Source organism: Falco biarmicus, chromosome 5, assembly GCF_023638135.1.
Source record: "Falco biarmicus isolate bFalBia1 chromosome 5, bFalBia1.pri, whole genome shotgun sequence".
Classification (NCBI taxonomy): Eukaryota; Metazoa; Chordata; class Aves; order Falconiformes; family Falconidae; genus Falco; species Falco biarmicus.
The window spans coordinates 23,849,879-23,867,190 of NC_079292.1; the positions used below are offsets into that span (position 1 = coordinate 23,849,879).

The 17,312-nt window shown below is 49.3% G+C and overlaps 1 protein-coding gene across 1 annotated transcript in view; it reads left to right on the forward strand.

The window, feature by feature from the left end:
* The first annotated feature begins 1,997 nt into the window (after positions 1 to 1,997).
* CCDC3 (coiled-coil domain containing 3) overlaps positions 1,998 to 17,312 on the forward strand; it is a 46,616-nt gene continuing 31,301 nt past the window's right edge. Inside the window, exons 1-2 of the mRNA XM_056341778.1 lie at positions 1,998 to 2,788; positions 3,754 to 3,928. Coding sequence (XP_056197753.1) covers positions 2,376 to 2,788; positions 3,754 to 3,928 — 588 coding nt within the window. The 5' untranslated portion in view covers positions 1,998 to 2,375. The remainder of the gene's footprint in view (positions 2,789 to 3,753; positions 3,929 to 17,312) is intronic.

A 17,312-nucleotide genomic window follows, 5' to 3' on the forward strand; every position in this document is an offset into this window, starting at 1 on the left:
GGAATTTGGTTCCCAGGACAAAAGCAGCCAACCTATGGTTACAAATGTCTCATCAGCTTCCTGGGGCTCCCTCCTCAGCAGCAGCACACCTGTATGTTACTGTCCACAACCAACACGAGGTTCGTGTTGCTGAAGCCACCAGGCTCTGACACCAGTCATAATGCTTAGAGAGACCACCTTGTGTGGGCTGAATGTCTCTCCCATCACTTGCAGTGTTTCTCTCTTTCTTCACATGACCCTCGTGTCTTTGCCAACATCTCGAAGCACCACTTCTCAGCAGAAAACTGCAGTTGGTACTGAGGCCTCCATGTATGCTGGATAGCACAACTCCAGGACTGTCCCAGCTTTGTCTGAAGTCAACATCAGCCTCAATTCTTTGTTTTTCTCCTTAGTTCTTATTTATGTATCTAAACCCTACTGAATAAGGCTCTGAAACCTTCTCTACCACAGTTTAGTCCCTTCAGTTTCCAAAGCAAAAGCAGTTTTTCCGATGGTTAACATTAAAAAAGCATCGAGCTTGTTGGTCTGTTGGGATTTCCTGAGCATATTTTCTTCAAAAAATTCTTTTCAGGATTGTCTTTTAAGCTTTTTTTTATCTGAAATTTGCAAGCAATTTGTTGATCTTCAAGAAACAGATTATAAAAAATTTAGAAAAGCTTTATCTGTCATTCTGGAATTTTTGTTAGGAAAAAAATAAAAATCTGTTTCTGTTTTAGCAAGAGCCAGCTTTGCTGTTCTTGCATAAAGTTATGATGAAATACATTGTAGGACCATGCCATCATGAAATATGAATATTACTGCTGTTAAACTCTTCAGCACACAGCTGAGCCTGATGAAACTATTCCAGAGGGAGACACTTGTCACAGAAGAAGTCTTGTCTCACTGTTGTGAAGTTGGCTCAGCATTATTTAACTGACAATTCATTATTTTGCACATTATTTCAAACACCAGTCATCCATGAGCTGCTCCTCCCCCCCCCCCCCTTCTCCCACCTTATGGGGGGCACATCACGAACACGGAGCAAAAAGGCACCTTCTGCTCCCAAAAGCTCCTTGTCCTTGCAGAGGACCAGAGAGGCAGATTGAGACAGACAGACAGACAGAGGATGAGACTAAGGGAACCAGCCAGGACATGCTGTCAAACTTTCAGTAGTCATCACAGCTAGGGAGAGATTTAGCCGGGACCATGTCTCCATCATATCCATATTCTAGCAGAAATTTTTAAGCATCCCATGCCCATTCCTGACTATTACCCCCAGTGAGATCAGATGTGGGAAAAGGAGAATACTGAAATAGAAGGGGGCTATTTCAGGCTGCGAGTGGTGCGGGGCCCCCAGGGGTCCTCGGGAGAAGCTCCACAGTAGTTTGTATGCAGGGAGAGGGTCGGTGTCTGAGCCATCTGCCAAAAAGCTGGAGAAGCCCGAAGCTGCCTCGGCCAGTTCTAGGAGGAAACAGTGGAAAGCGAAAATGTATCAAGACCTGACTTTTCTTTTTTAGCTTGCTCCCAGAAGCATTTTGAAAAACGGTTGCAGGATGCTGGGAAGAGCTGCTCTCTTCCACTCACAAATTTTTGCCCATACTCATTTGAAGTGGGAGAAGTAGGTGAGCAGGGTTACAACCTTCCCCCCCCCCCCCCCTTCAGTTTCCTAGGCTCCGCTTCCACAGCAGGAGCTGTGCACAGCCCCTTGCTCCACCGGGACCCTTGCACTTCCAGCACCCTGGGAGCCCCCCCTTCGCCTCCCGAAGCCCTGGGTGCCGCCAGTGCCCACCCGCGGCCAGGGGACGCCTGGCAGAGCTGCCCCCCTCCGGGGCGTGCTGGCCCTTCGCATCTCTGCTCTTTTACATCTCTCCCCACTCTCTGTCCTGTCCACCTCTCCCCTTTGCATTCCTCCTCTTTGCAACTCTGCCTTTGCATCCCTCCCCTTTGCATCCCTCCCTTTTCACCTCCCCCTTTGCACCTCTCTCATTTACATCCCTCCCCTTTGCCTCTCTGCCCCCTTCACATCTCCGTCTTTTCCCATCCCTCCCCTTCGCATCTCTGCGCTTCGCAGCTCTGCCCCTGCACACCCCCTGCCCCTCGGCCCGTTTTGCCCCTGCCTGCCCGGATCTCAGCCCTTTGCGCATCTGCCTCCTGGCACAGCCCCCCCTCCCGCCCCAACCCCTTTGCACCCCCGCCCTCTCGCCTCCCTGCCCCTTCGCATCTCCGCCTAGCTGCTCCCCTGCTTTCTCCACCCCGGCCCTTTTGCACCTCACCCCCCACCCCCACCCCCCCGCAGCCTCCGGGGCAGCCCGCAGCGGCTCCGCACCGCCCCCCCCCGCCGCTCCAGCCGCCCCCAACCCCCCGCCCCCCCACCCCCGGCCGCGGAGCCGCCCGCGATGCCGCCCCCTCCGCGGCTGTTGCCGCTGCTGGTGCTGGGGCTGGGGCTGGGGCTGGGGGCGCGGGCGGGAGCCGGGGGGGGCTGCCAGCTGCCGGCCGAGTGGCGGCCGCTCAGCGAGGGCTGCCGAGCCGAGCTGGCCGCTATCATCGTCTACGCGCGGGTGCTGGCGCTGCACCCCGACCCCTACGGCGCCTACAACTACCTGCCCTGGCAGAGGGGCCCCCCCGCCGGACCCCCGCAGGGGGCGGGGGGGCTCTTTTATTCGGCCGAGATCGAGCTGCTGTGCGACCAGGCGTGGGGCAGCATGCTGGAGGTGCCCGCCGGCTCCCGCCTCAACCTCACCGGCCTCGGGTACTTCTCCTGCCACTCGCACACCGTCATGCAGGGCTACGCGTATTTCTTCTTCCTCCGGTGAGTCCCGGGGCGGGTGGGGGGGTGGCCCGGGGCGGGGGGCGGGTCGGCATCCCGGTACCAGCGCATCTCCGCTGGCGGGGGCATCTCCGCGGGCACCTTCTGCCCGGGAGGGTTCGCTCCGCGCTCCCTGCTGCGCCTTCGCCCACGGTTTCATCGGGGGAAAAAAAATGCACACACACACACACACACACCCCGCCATCCCCCAGCCCCTAAACCCATAATATTCCAACACTGCAGGGCAGCGGATCCGCAGGGAGCGGCTGTGGGGCAGCCCCTGGGTGCTGCTGCTGCTGCTCCCGCGGCCGGGGGTCAGGGCAGGGGGGGAGGGGAGGCCGGTGCCTGCCCGCCCGGTGTGCCGGGGGGGTTCCAAACCCGTCCCCCGACAGCTTTCTCGGTGCTCTCCCAGTCAAATCCTGACTTTGGGCTCATCGAAAGAACAAGAAAATAAACCCGCTGTGGGAACAGAGCCATCGCCGCGACAAGTCCAAGAGGGTTTGTGAAATACTGCTGAGCGGCTTGTTTTGAAATGCTCGGTGTGTCCTTACACTGGGTGCACAAGCAAACGGGGATGGATGGCGCCCAGCGCTTGGTTGGTAGCAAGGTCCTTGAACACGTGTTACAGAAGTTACATTGACTGTTCAAAGGAGAACTCTGGGATCAAGGGCAAAGCAGTGCAAATTCAGTAGGAACCATGGGCCAAAATGTAATTTGCTTGATTCATGGGGGTTCCTTGGTGTCTGCAGGGTGGCAAAAGCCCATTAGGTCCTTACTGCTGCTGCCTGGTCCAGTCCTCCATGGTGGAAATTGCCATCTTGGCAACAAAGTGCCAGGAGAGCTGAGCCAGGTGAGCTAAAAGCCTGTCCGTGTGACCTCGGTGGCACTGGGTGAGCCCAGCTGAAGTATGGGAGGTGACTCCTGCTGTCCAGCCTCACAGCAGGCTGCCCACACCCTTTGCGTTTCAGAATGGATGAGAACTACATCCTCCTGCCGCATGGAGTCAACTTCCAGGAGGCGATTTTCCCGGACACTCAGGAAAACAGAAGGATGTTTGCCAGCCTTTTCCAGTTTTCTAACTGCTCGCAGGCACAGCATGTGTTGAGCTTCTCCACTGACTGGGAGATTCAAGAGGACAACCGGGTAAGGTTTTTGTTTGCTCTCCAGTGCTTGTTTTCGAAGCGGGCACATCCATGGCTTTTGCAAACATATGTCTATGAATGCAGAGCAGCAGGTCCCTGATTTTCCTGGCCCTTTTGCGGTGTCACGGGCAAAGTAACACACTGGTGGGACGATGTTAAACTCTGTTTCCAAAGCTGACCTCTGTGGTAGCTCCTTAGCTTTCTGTGGACCCAAGTAAAGCTCGCTATCAACCTGTTGATGAGCAATAGATTGGAAACCAGTATTGCTGGTGACCCTGTTCTGCTCCACCCAGGTCGTGCTTGGGTTTGCTGTCTCTAGACCCCGTACTTTTAACTTCAGCTGAAGTGTTCAGAAGCAGATCTTTGCTTTTGTGCTTCTGTGTTCATCTCATGTAGTGAGAGCAGCGCCTGGACCATGACAGACTGTGAGGGATTACTTTTGCCTCGCTCCACATAACAGCATAAATATCTCCTGAACGAACCGCCCTAAGCTGTCTTTGTAGCAGCTGGGGAAAAATAGATTCTTGAGGGCACGTTTCGCCTGAGTGATGAGGGCATGGTTCGTCTGAGCGATGCTGGCACTTACTTCTGAACAAGCTAAATGAAATGCCTCTTTCTCCTCTCAAGGGGGGCCACAGCAAATAGTTCACCCTCTAGGCGATCCTCCCTTAAGAAAGTACATTTTTAGTATGAAAAGTCCAGCGATGCCTGTTGTTAGTGGCTTCTGAGCCCCTTTATGGGACTGTAGCGTGTGTAAGAAATACAGGATTTTAATAAATACTTCCTTGGCAGGGAGGAGCAACCTGTAGTTTTGTGTGTGCATAGTCTGGATGTGCATCTACATTTACATAAGTGGAACTTGGAGAGCTGTTTTAGTGCCAGACCTTGTTTTGTCAGCCTGGTGGTTTCTACTGGTAGCCAAGAATATTTTAGGCGTCTCTTTAGCTCAGGATGGACAGGACATGTGTCATCGCTTGTTTTCTGTGGACTGATCCAAAGGACAATGTTTACATATGGCAGGAAATGCACTAGTGACTTGTTTGGGAGACGGATGGAGGGAGCTCTGTAGCCAGCTGAGCCCTTTCCCTTCACCAGCTGGCTGATAGCCAGCATACCAAGTTTGTACTGCTGCATGGCTGTCTGGCCAGGGACACAGCCCTACTCCTTGGGATGATCCTTGGGATGTCCCGTGAGAGAGTGTTTTCTCACTGCTGGTATTTTGGGGAGTGAGTGGGGAACAGTCATGTTGAAATATAGATTTGGGGACAGCAGCAGGAATTGATGTTGAAGAGAAAATGAACCTTACAATTAGATCACAGAGCTGTAACCCTGGCTGGGCAAGAAGGGGGAGGCGGAGAGCCCCAGTCCCAGCCCTGCCTCCTCCCTGCCAGCCCGCAGGCTCTCCTCTGCCCCAAGCAATGTATTTGGCAAGTAAAGACACTGCTGCTGCCAAACCCACAGATTTTTCTCTGGGGGAGCAAAGTGGTGTTGGGGGACCACCAGCTCCAGCTCCCAGTCTCTGCTTGTGATACCTCCATACTGTTTATTTAGCTGTGCTGACCTAAAGGTAGGGGATCTTGATGGATTGGTGCTTGCTTATGCCAGCAGTGAATCTTGCCAGTTAGCTTTAATGGAAATTACAAGGCAGAAACCCCCAGGGTAAGTTGAGGCAACCAAAAGTATATGTATCAAAAGTGCGTTTCAGCTGCTGTGCTCTTTGACCCTGCACAGCTGTGAGCAGACTAGGGGGATATTAGAGCTGCTGGTTGCACAGACCGGAGCTGGGGGCTTTACATACTTCAACACCCACCCGTTGAGTGAATAAATTCAGCACAACGGACGGACACTTTGCCTCCCCTTCATAATGAAAAGTAAAAGCTTCCTCTGCACCAGTTAAAAATAGCTGGGGCTGACTGTGCTCCCGTTCAGCGCCTGCATCTGTGTTTGCCCAGCCGAGCACGGGCTCCCAGCACCTGCATACCCCAGCCTGGGAAGGGGATGGCATTTCTGGCTGCCATGGTATTAGGAACTTGTTCCCCAGCTCTTCCCAGTGTAGCTGCCCATGTCCAGGGTGCAGCTCTCTAGTGTTTTGCTCCTTTCTTCGCCTTGTTACATGCACTGGTGACTTTCCCAATTGCCACTGTGTCTGCTTGTATCCCATCACAGACTTAACAATTTCCATTTCCAAATGCACTTGCCAAGCTGCCCTGTGCTGGCTCCAGAGCCAAAACCTCTGGTGTATGCTGGCTTCATGGCACAGAAAGCAAGCCTTACTTGGAGCATTGTTCTTGAAGCTTTTTGGAAAAGAGGCTCTTTGGAAGCCTCGGGACATCCAAGGGGGGCTTCTGAGACAGTGTGAAGTTGTGGAGAGCTTAGAGGGAGAAAGGTCTCCTGATGAGGCTCACAGTGCAGCAAGGAGTCACAGGTCTCACTAGCTGCTGCGTACTGACAAAAATTACTAGGTAAGTCCATCATGGACATTGTGGGCAGTCAGAGGCAAGAGATGAACGCGCTGAGAGCCTCAGAGCAGAAGGCAGCTGGGTTAGTTAGCAGGTAAGGTCCTGCCTTTGGGTCTTGGGACAGCTGTGTGCAGGGACATCTTAAAAAGGAGCTGTGTCTAAAAGCAGCATGCACAGGTAGGTTTGGAATAAAGGGATGATGAAATCTGTTTACAGCTGGATCCTGTACTCCAGAAGACTTTTTGAATCCCTGTATTTGCTTGTGGCCCTGTGCCCTACTTTTTTATATGTTTCTGGGGCAGACATTTTAAGGGAGAATTCAGCGCTGGAAGCATGTGCAGTTGCTATGAATGATTCGTGTTTGTTAGCTCTGGGGTGCTCAGCCAGAAGGTGAGAGACCCTCATGAGACGTGAACATCATTTGCCTCACCTCATGCCACTCCAAGAAAGAGGTCCCTTCTCAAGGGTGTGCCCGAGCCAGCCGTGGGGTCGGGGACCCAAAGATGATGGCTGGCATGCTGTCCTGCTTGTCCTCTTCTCTCTGTAATGCCTTGTGCGCAGGCAGCCTTGTTTGGGCTGTCCCAATGGGTGAAACAAGGAAAACCCTGACAGCTCCTTTTCCCAGCAAATGTGCCTGATGATGCAAAAGAGAGGCAAGAGATGTGCAGGAGCTTCTCAATGGACAGGGATGTGCCACCTGCCTTTTCCATTGCAGGAAAACCCTTTTAATTTTTAGGAAGCTCATGGCACATGGTAAAAGGAGGCCAGATCCACATCTTGTTGAGGATAATACATTCCCCATCCTGGGCTTGCTGCTGTCACTGGAAGCTTAATTCCAGCTGTGTTTTTTAAGCCCCTTGTAGTCTGGGCTGAGGGCCAGGTGCTGCTTTCCATAGTTTTCCAATAACTCCACAGTCTCATAAATTCATTCAGGTGCTTGTTCTGGCCACTCTGGAGAGCAATGGTAGCTCCGGCTGTTTTTTCTTTCGGCACTTGCATTTTGCCTTCCACATTTGCAGAACAGTAATTAATTGGACTTTGTCTTGACTTTTCTTACAGCCCCTTAGTGGTGTTTGCAGACCTCCTGCTTTACCCGGGCTTGCTGTCGCAGTGGTTTCCACAAGGTTGTTGCTAAAGCTGTGAGTTCCCACCAGGCTTGGGGTTGGAGCTGGGCTTGTAATGAGTCACTGCAACTTTTTGCAGAGCGAGGGGACCCTTCTTGTAGCATGTTGCAGATATCTGGGTCCCAGGTTTGGCCCAGTCCCAGAGCTGATGTTGGTGGAGATAATAACACAGGAACACTCCTTTTTTCCCTTTTGGAATTACAGTTTTAGTCAATTCTTCCCACCTTCTGCCCCTGGGGGAAATGCAGTATTCACTGTCTAAGGAATCTTGGAGTCACAGCAGTTTCTTTTAATAAGGTGCTTTTTTTTAAAAGAAAGGATCAATTAAGATGTAATCAAAACCTAACTAAATTTCTTAAAAGCTCCATGTTTTTACCAACATCTCATGTCGACCCTGAGAGAAGACCTGCAGATGTATCAAAGAGTTTGTGAAGTCTGACAGCTTCCTATGCAGGCATGCTAGGCTGCCCCGTGCCGGCCAGTGTGCAGCCTTTGGGTCACCCTTGCCTCAGGAAGCCTCCCCAGGCATCCCTTTTCCTTTACCTCCTGCTTCCCTCAGTGCCCCTAAAATTGCTCACAAACCCCTGAGTGCCACCCAGTTCTTCTCTGGTGCAGCCCGTGGTGCTGGTGTTTCATTACTGATACTTTTAGGGAGCAGTCTTGCAACATTTTCTTGCTCAAAAGGAGTCCAAAGGGTCAGACTTTTTTTTGGGAAATAGGGATGACACTCAGTGGTGCAGCCAGCATCCTCCTGCAGGGATGGAGAGGGGGAATGGGAAAGTCTTGAAGGCCTGGAGAGCATCCATATGTGCCAATGCCTCTTTCTCACAACAAATTTTTCTTATGGCTAAGTGAGAAATGACACTTTTCTACACGGAGGGGGTTGATTTCTGCTTGCTCAAGCTGGGAGGTGGGAATCATCTGTGCGGTTTCCCCCTCTCACAGTGCCTGCTGCTAGGCCTGGGGGTGACACAGTGGGTTGGGGCTGAAGTCTTGCCCCCCTGCAGAGTTTTACCATTTTAGTGGAAATCCAGAGGTTGTAATTTCTCTTCCTGACTTGGCCTTCTGCAGGGTTGTACAATCTGGTAAAGAAGTCCTTGTTGCCTTGTCTGCACACGAGGGATTAAGCCAAAGAGACTTGAGGTCTGGTGATAATAAGGTCAATAGAAGTGTCTAACAGCGCTTGTAGTTATTTGTTATTCAGAGAGGCTTTAACTCCTGGTTTTGTTAACAGGTTGATAGGGAAACATGGTCTTTCTGCCTCCCTTTTTATTCTCATGGGAGAGCTGTAAAATGACCCCATCTGCTTCATAACAAGAGAATAACAGCAGCATGTCAAACCGGTTGTGAGCAACTGTGAGAGCACTAGCATTGCGATAAAGTCCGCGGAAATTAAAGAGTCCAATAACTTCAATTAAGCTTGGTGAGATTGCGGGGGGACATTATATTTTATTAAGCCTCTCTCCCTGCATTGTTTCTGCTCTCAGCCACGCTGTTACTTCAATTGGTTTAGATGAATGAACTTGCCTTCATCTCCAGAGATTTATCTGGGTGGTAATAAAGCTTTTATGAGAGTAGTCAGTGTCCCAAATAAAAAGCAAGGTAATTAGTGGGTTAGCAGGGCAGTCTACAAATATCTGCTTAGCATCTTTGGGCCTGGGTCCTCTTCTCTGGTGGCACTTTGGCTGCTGTAACAACCTGACGGCCTGATTAGGACACTTGCAATTGGAACACTTTGGAACAGCTGAAAAGGGAACCGTGTTAGAAAAGCAAAGTAATTGCATAAATGGCCTTGCCATTATTATGCGAAGCAAAAATTAATTAAATGTCATTCTTCCTCTGCAGAAGTAGAGAAAATAGCTTCAGAACTCTTTGTATTTTACCAGCACCTGTGTGCATGAACTGGGAGCCACTCGGTCGGGTCATTCCCTGAACCCATCTATGGGCAGCAGCACTTTTGTTCAGCAATGGTCCCAGCCTGTCTCTTCCCTGATGCTCTCCACCTGGGTGGATGGTGACAGGTCTCATTCAGTAGCACTTTGTAGGACCACGAGGGCTGAAATCACAGAGAAATAGCCACTTACACAAAAGCTCTTTGGGCTACCAGAGAAGGGCTTGCGCATGTGGTGTTTGCTGTGGGGGCCTGTTTTGATCCATCTCCCCAGGCAACATGCCCCTGGAGAGGGGAAAAGAAGAAGGAAAGTTGGGAAAGTCCCCAAAATTTTTCTAACCACCCTGATTTTGAGTCTAGACAGTGATTAAATAGTAGCATGGCTAGACACCTGCTGGAGAGATCCCTGTGGCATCTCTGGTAAGGGCCTGAGCTGCCTTGGATGCAGGGACCAGAGCTCTTCCTGCAGTGGCAGGACGGACATTGGTGATGCAGAAGGTGACTCCGCTGTGTGAATCATGCAAAGCCTGGCCACTGAAGAAAAAAAAAAAAAAAAAAAAAAAGCTGATAACTGTAATGGATTGCAGCTGAAATTTCATCCATGGTATCCACTGAGATAGAGTGACAAAGCAATTTGGATTTTCTCTTTTAACAGTTAAGAACTTCTGCGCTTGAGGAGTTCCCTCTCTGCTCCAAGTACTGGGAGACGAATCACAGAACTGGAAAATGCTTGTTGTGGAGTCCAGACCCAGCAGTTTTAGGGAAAGGACTGGTCTGGAAAAGAGCAGGCAGCAGCCTGGCTTAAGACAGTTTTCTTTAATTCCCATGTACTGGTCTTTTGTGTTTGCTTGTGGGATGAGCCACATAAAGGATCTTCCCTTCTCTGGTCTTAAGCCACTAGGGAAACAGAAAATATTCTCAGTTCAAAACAGAGCTATGTGGCAAGGGCAGGGCAAAAAGACCTTGAAATAGATGAGAGTAAGGTCCAATATTTAGAGGTTTGAAAGATCTTGTTTTACATTCAGTTTCTTGCCCGGCCATTTGTTAGTATAGTTGTTGCTCCATTAGCCCAATAGCATCGTAGAAAGCGTACTTCACTTCTGGGTTGTTGTAATAGTAATTTACAGCACTTTTGTTTTCGTCCCAGAAACCCACCCAGAGCGTACCCCCTCCCTACGATCTGTGTTTAATTTGAATACATGTAATCAATATTAGATGAAATGGAGAACTGCTGACAAGTGTCTGGGATGACAGGAGACCACGAGAGAGTTGATATGTTCGGGTAACATCCCCGAGAGTCTTTTGGCATAGAAATGGCATTGACTTATTTCCAAGACTTCCCACCCAGGCTGTGGTAGGGGAATCTTAGAGGTCTGATTGGCATCTCCCTTTCTGTCTTTCCACATGCCACACAGGCTGCTAAAATACAGAATAAAGATCACAAAGGAGTACACAACAGTCTTATTATCCACAGGATGTTTGCATTGCATATGGTCTTTATCATATTTATAGCACCCAGAAGGTGTTCTGAGCACTCCCCAGGAGAAAAATGGGGAAATTTCTTTGTTCTTGGGGTGTCTTTTAGAGGCACCCAGTTTCTGTATTGGGAGGCAGGCTGGCTGGCTGCCATGCACAATGCAGGAGGGATGGCCTGAGGCAGCATGGGAGCCTTGAACTTGATATTGGTTGTGAACAGCCTGAATTTTGGGGTTGAGTAAGGAGCTTTTTCCCACCCATGTGAACTCTCATCCCCACTGGCAGCCATGATCAGTGGGTTGCTGCTGAGGTGAAGCTGCCACTTAGCACCCTCCTGGTACCATCATGGGTGCAGGATGAGATGAGGGGAGTCCCAAATTGCTGTCACAGTTCCTGGTCAATGAGTCTGGACTGACCTGCTCCCTATCAAGCAGTGCAGATTACTCCAGAGCACACCTCTCTGGCTATGTCTCAGACACATCCAAGTACATGATATCCTTAAAAATATCCAGTTTCCAGCCCTCTGAGCGAGGTAATGCCTAGAGAGCCATGGGTATGTGCATGTATATACATATCTGCCTCCTCTGAAGGGTGAAACAGTGATCCTTCCAGGAACTGGAACTTAATGAAGACCCACATGGCTCCAAGCTGCTTTTAATTATCCAGAGCCACGCTTTAAAGTTCTGCCAAATGCACCAAATCTTCTGGATTTTGTGGTACGAGGCTATCTGCTGGTGTACATGAACTTGGTGGCAAGCAGGCATTTGACTCCAGCCCCAGGACACCTTTTCAGCTGTCTGTCTGGCTTCTTCCACCGTCACAGAGGTAGAAAAATGCTAGTGGCCACACAGGCAGTTGGCGTGAGCTGAGCTCTGCATGTTGAGACAAAGAGGGGGCTGAAGGAACCCCATTTTCCTTCCTGTGTTTCAAATCCAAGGGTGCCTGGAGGGGTGCTGTACCCTTGGGGTTTTCAGCCCAGAGGTGGTTGAAAGACTTGTGGTGGTGCTGCCAAGCACAAATCGTGCCACAGTGCTTTCTTAGATGGAAAAAGATTTTTTTGGAAGCCCCTGACTGCTGACTCTTAGCCAACGGCCAAGGTACTATGTTTCCCAGTCACGCTGGAAAGATGCAGCTTCCTGGCTGGGGCTAACTCTGTAGGGCACAGCACAGGTAGGATGTTGCTGCTGTTGTCTCAGGGTAGGTAGGATGGGACTTTCACTAAGCTGGTCACATTCCCTCTGTGTTAGCACAGAAGTGGCTGAAGTGGGAGATACCTCCCTCTGGGGAGCAGGGCAGTGGAAAGTTTGAGGCTGCCCTCCCGAGCATCCACATGTGAAGGTGGGCTGGGAATTGCAGCACTGTAATGAGAGGTGGACCTGTCATCCATACCCTCTGGAAATGACACTGCCATGGGAAAAGTAGCAACAAGAAGACACGAGGAGGCTGACTTCTGTCCCTTGTCTCTTTCCATGTGTGTGAGTGATTTGGTGATTCCTCTGCTTTTCTGCCCCGCCCTCCTGTTCAGGGCCTCCCCAGTGTGGGAAGATTAGAGAGGACATCCTACCACACATAGACTGTGAAGGACGGAAGCACTGTCTGGCCAGGGGAGGCAGCTGGTGGGGACCTGGGAAGTTACTGGAGCTGGGAAATGAAGTGGTGCAGGGCAACATATGCTTGAAAGCACTTGCACCCACAGCCAAATCACCTTCCTTAACACAGGCTCCCATACTCAAGGTGCTCCTCTGGGTACCTGGGACCTGGCCTCCAAGTAGAAGAGTTAAGGCTGGTGTTCTTGTAAGATGTACATATTATTTTAATAACCCAAGGCAAAACAAAATGTGCAGTCCGAAGAAGCAGGTCATGGGTGTTTCTTGATCCAGTCATGCTTATTATTCATACTTGTCGCATGATTTTTCAACCTTAGAGAGTGGAGGTACTGATGTAGTAAGAGCTACTGGAACATGCTCATATATGACTCCTGCGATTCCGCTCGCAGCAGCCCACTGGGACTATTTCTGTGCTTTTGACTGGGTTGGGAACAGGAGGGGGAAGGAAACATCTGAGCTGGGTGCACCTGACTCTTCACCTACTTGGTTTGGAACAGCTGGTTTGGGGAATACATTCAGAGTGAGTCTCAGGCAAGTTTTCTGGGTTAAGAGCAGCCAAAATGAATGAGGGAGGTCCCATATGCTGTGTTGTTCAGCCCAATTATGGCAGCCACCAAACTCCTCTGTAAATCGGTGAGTCTGTAGATGTGTTAGGTGTTTTTGTGTGTGCAAATCCATGCTTTGTGTTGGTCAGCAGTTGGGAAGGATGATTCATGTGGACCAGCAGTCAGTCCTAGGCCAGCATCTGTCCCTGATGCACACACTGCTCCTACAGGCACTGTGGGCAGATCCGGACTTTGGTCTAGTTGCTGGCCCCGGTTGACCCTGAATCCAGGGAAGAGTCTTTCCGTTCTACTTCTCTCTCTCCTGACCCACCTGAGAGATAGATACAGAAAAAGATGGAGCAAAAGGTTTATTAAAATCAACAGCCACCAAAAGCCAGTTGGCAGCTGGCAGGTGGGACACCTGTAATGCTGTCTGTAACCAGATCAGCCATTGCAGCTTGAAGGGAGATGAGATCTTTCAATTTGGGACATAGTTTTTCACAGCCTGTGCAGTTTGATGGTTATTTTCAAAAATGGCAAGCCAAGTTGGCTGCGAGGCAGCAGTGGTTATAATGCCTAATGGAAGCTGCAGACAGAGCCTCGTAAAGCCCATCCTGCCTCCACCAGCCAAATGCCTATTCAAATTCCCCTGGAGAAGTGTCCTTGCCCCATTGCGCTTGGCCAGGAGCAGCCACGCAGTGCCAGGCTTGGCTTCATTGCCAGCCCTGGAAGCACACAGCCCCTTGCAGCAGCTAATATGAAGTGACAAACCGGAGCAGTCGGTTTCAAGGGACTGTGAGTGTACAGTTTTGGTGTGACCAATTGCAGCTGGTTGCTGCTCAAATCATTGCAAGTGCCTCTGGCAGTTGGTGCAGTGACTACCTCCTTTTGCTGCCCCAATTTGTAGGGTCTTTTTTAAGAATATGGTACAAGTGTTAGCCCAGATATCTGTAAAATGAATGACGATAGGGAAAAATATACTGAGGGACAAGCAAGTTTCCATGACACTATATAATGTGAAGGGGAAATAATACAGCCAGAAAACCAGGTCTGAATTTCTGCCCAAAAAACTTAAGAGCAAGAAAGCAAAAAACCTATTTCCTGAGATCTGAAAGCACTTAATGGACTTGTTCTGCAGTATTTTTGCATTTCCTAAATCAGAGGGGAACCAGCAGAAGTACTAGCTACTGCAAGGGCGAATGTCAGTACAGTGTTTTATATTGAGACAAGATGTGGGACTGAAATGCAAGCTAGTACTTGCATACCGTTGTCCTCAAACTGACTCATCATCACTGTGCAGGGGTAGCAGGAGAGATATTCCCGTTCTGCAGGTGGTAAAAGTGAGGCAGGTGTGTGTTAGGCTCTGTATCCCAGTCCAGTGGAGACAATTCTCTTTGACCCAGGATTTATCCCCACTGGGATTAGAAACAACTATCTGAACACTTTTTCTGGCTCTAAAATTATTTGTCTGAATCCTGTGCCCTTCCCATTCTTCCTCTGAGGCTTCCAGCCCTGTTTCACAGGCAGTGCTGTACTTTGAGTAAGGAGATATGTTCAGACAGGTGACACATGAGCAAACATGAAGTTTGGTTGTTTATTCAAACCAAAGCATGCTGGTGCTATGAAGCCTGGCTTCCTTCTTCAGGTAGATGGTGACAGTTTCCTCTTCATTGCCTCAAAATGCAATGAGTTTATCACCTTCTTTTGTCTTCACTGTTTACGCACTTCAGAGCCTGTTCATTTGTTTGGCTTGCTTTTTGTCTTCCCAGAGCCTTTAGACAGGGTCTGAACACAATTATGTTCTTCTAGATGGTTTTGATTATAGTTTGTTATTGTGGAAAAAATTCAGTTAGTTGCTTAACTGGATGATAGTTGGGGAGAGAAAGGAAGGGAAATCAAAGTGGAGGAACAGTTTGTACTGATGTTGGCTGAGGACAGGAATAGAAATTCAGATGCTGTAAGTCCCCACTTCCATTACATGGGCAAAAAAGTCCTGTTTCAGAGCCTTTGCAGTGTGAATGTAGCAGCCACGTTCACTTGAAATGCTCCATTTCATTGTAGGGCAGGAAAGCTCTTTTCTACCTTAAAAGCATCATCTTGGGGTGTGGAAGAGGAGGGATAATGAAGAAGGGGCTTAGCCATAGGGACCAGAGGGGACCTCAGCCAGATGCCAGCCCATGCTTTAAAAGAGCTCTGAGGTCTCAGATGGATGGGAAGGAGTTTGTTTGTTGTCTGTAAAAGATGCCTTAAAGTGAGAATCAGTGTATGTGCCTTATCTGTGGGAAGAAAATATGCAGCTGCTTCTTGGTCTCTAAGTATTTCTGTTGGGGAGGTATCTGTAAGCAGAGACTAAGAAAAAATAACAGGTGTAAATGAGAGAAAATGAAAAAAAACCATGGAAATAGGAAATGAGGAAATAATCCACCAAAATGTGTTGCCAACTGATGTGACGAAATCTCCATCGTTTACAAGGCTTGGGTCAAGCTGGGAGATTGTGGTGGGTCTCTTACTCAGAAGGAGACATTCTTCTTTTGCTGCCTGCCTCCATTACACAGGTCATGACATGGCTCTAGGAGGGACTATATAGGGTTTTAGAGCACTCTCCCTGTCCACTTCTTGTTCCTCAGACTGGATGGCTATGGTGACAGCAGTGACTTGGTGCCTCTGGAGAGGGTTTAGATCCCCCACGCTGTCACTGAGCAACTCTAGGAGTACCAGATAGCATCCAAAGCCCACCTCTATCAGCTGACTCAAAAAGACAACTTGGAGGTGAATTTTTCTAAAAATCGCTTGCAGGGTCCCTGGGCCCTTCAGACAACTACAGCCATGCTGGACACGAATACTGATGTTGGGAAAAGCCTGTGGATAGCAAACAAGCGGTTTTAAGGTGACCTCAGGGAACGGTTGTTACTACCATTGGTGGTTGTGTTTATGCCCTTTTACATGTTTTAAATCCAGGCACATTTTGTTTGAGTTCAGTGACCACTTCACAATCTGTCCCTTGAAATCCTAATTGAGCCTGTGTTTTCTTAAATCTTAGTTTCAAAGGGCAGGGGAACAAATGTGATCCTTGGTTCTTTTCCAAAAAGTGCAGAACTGTAGATTAAATGTGTCTTGGAAATAATATTTTATGCTAAAATCTTTCCCACTGCTATCAAAACGGCTCAAAACCACATCCAGTGACAAATCCCTCCTATATTTAACCGACGTCTAGAAGCAGCTGTGATACGGACAGGAGCTGCCCTGGCGCTTCCAAGTCAGTGGCACTCTGGAGCCACCAGAACGCATCCTGCTTCTTACAAATGGTCATTGATCCAGGAACACATTACAGATGTTGAGGATGTGAAGGAGCACACTGGTGCCATCACAGCACCAGCACAGAGAAAGGCCAGATGGGAGGCACCCCAAGGCATTTGCCTGCCTGTTCTGTGTCCAGACTTCAGGACCGACGTCTAGTTCCTGCTCATAGTCAGAAACATCTGAAACGGGAGAAGCCTCCTGTGGTCCCTGCTAACGAAGTGGTGTTTATCACACTCTGGTAATTGCATTTGCTATGGTATTTACAGCATTTCCTATGTTTTGAAATGGAGAGATCTCAGACTTGCTCAGGGTGAGCTGTGTACTCTAACCTGCTCCTAAGCCCACAAGTACTTTTAAACATTAACATACACATTGGTGGCATCCAGGGTCAGTCTCAACCCCACAGCTACTGAGCTGGGAACGTGGCTAATGCAGTGTTAATGTTGGCTCTCAGTATTTATTAGGGGCAGTATCTTGTCCCTTCCTCTACACATCCTAGGGAATTTTCTTTTCTTTTTTTTTTTTCTTTTCAGATCTTGGAAAGGTGCAGGTAGTCCTAGTGGGCAGTGGCACAGGCAGCCAATGGACAAAGGGAGGGGAAGCAGGTTATCAGTCTGGCTAAATGAGGATTCCCAGCAATTTCAGACTCCAAGAGCAGAATAGAGGTTGTTAAAGACTTGCCTTGTGTTTTCAGGGAGAAGTTCAGCTCTGCATGCCCTAGGAGGTCACCAGCACCAAACAGATGTTCAAATGTGGTATTCTCTTATTCAGCGTCTTAGAAATGTGCTTTCAGTTAGTGTAACATGCCTTTTTCTAATAAGGGAAACCACTAATAGAATAAAAATCAAGTTCTTTATTTTTTCCACCCTCAGGCCCAGAAAGTTCAGAGATAAGGCCAACTGGGTGTCATTGGCAGTTCTACCATGGGTGGTAACCACAGAATGGTTTGGGTTGGAAGGGCCCTTTGAAGGTTATCTAGTCCA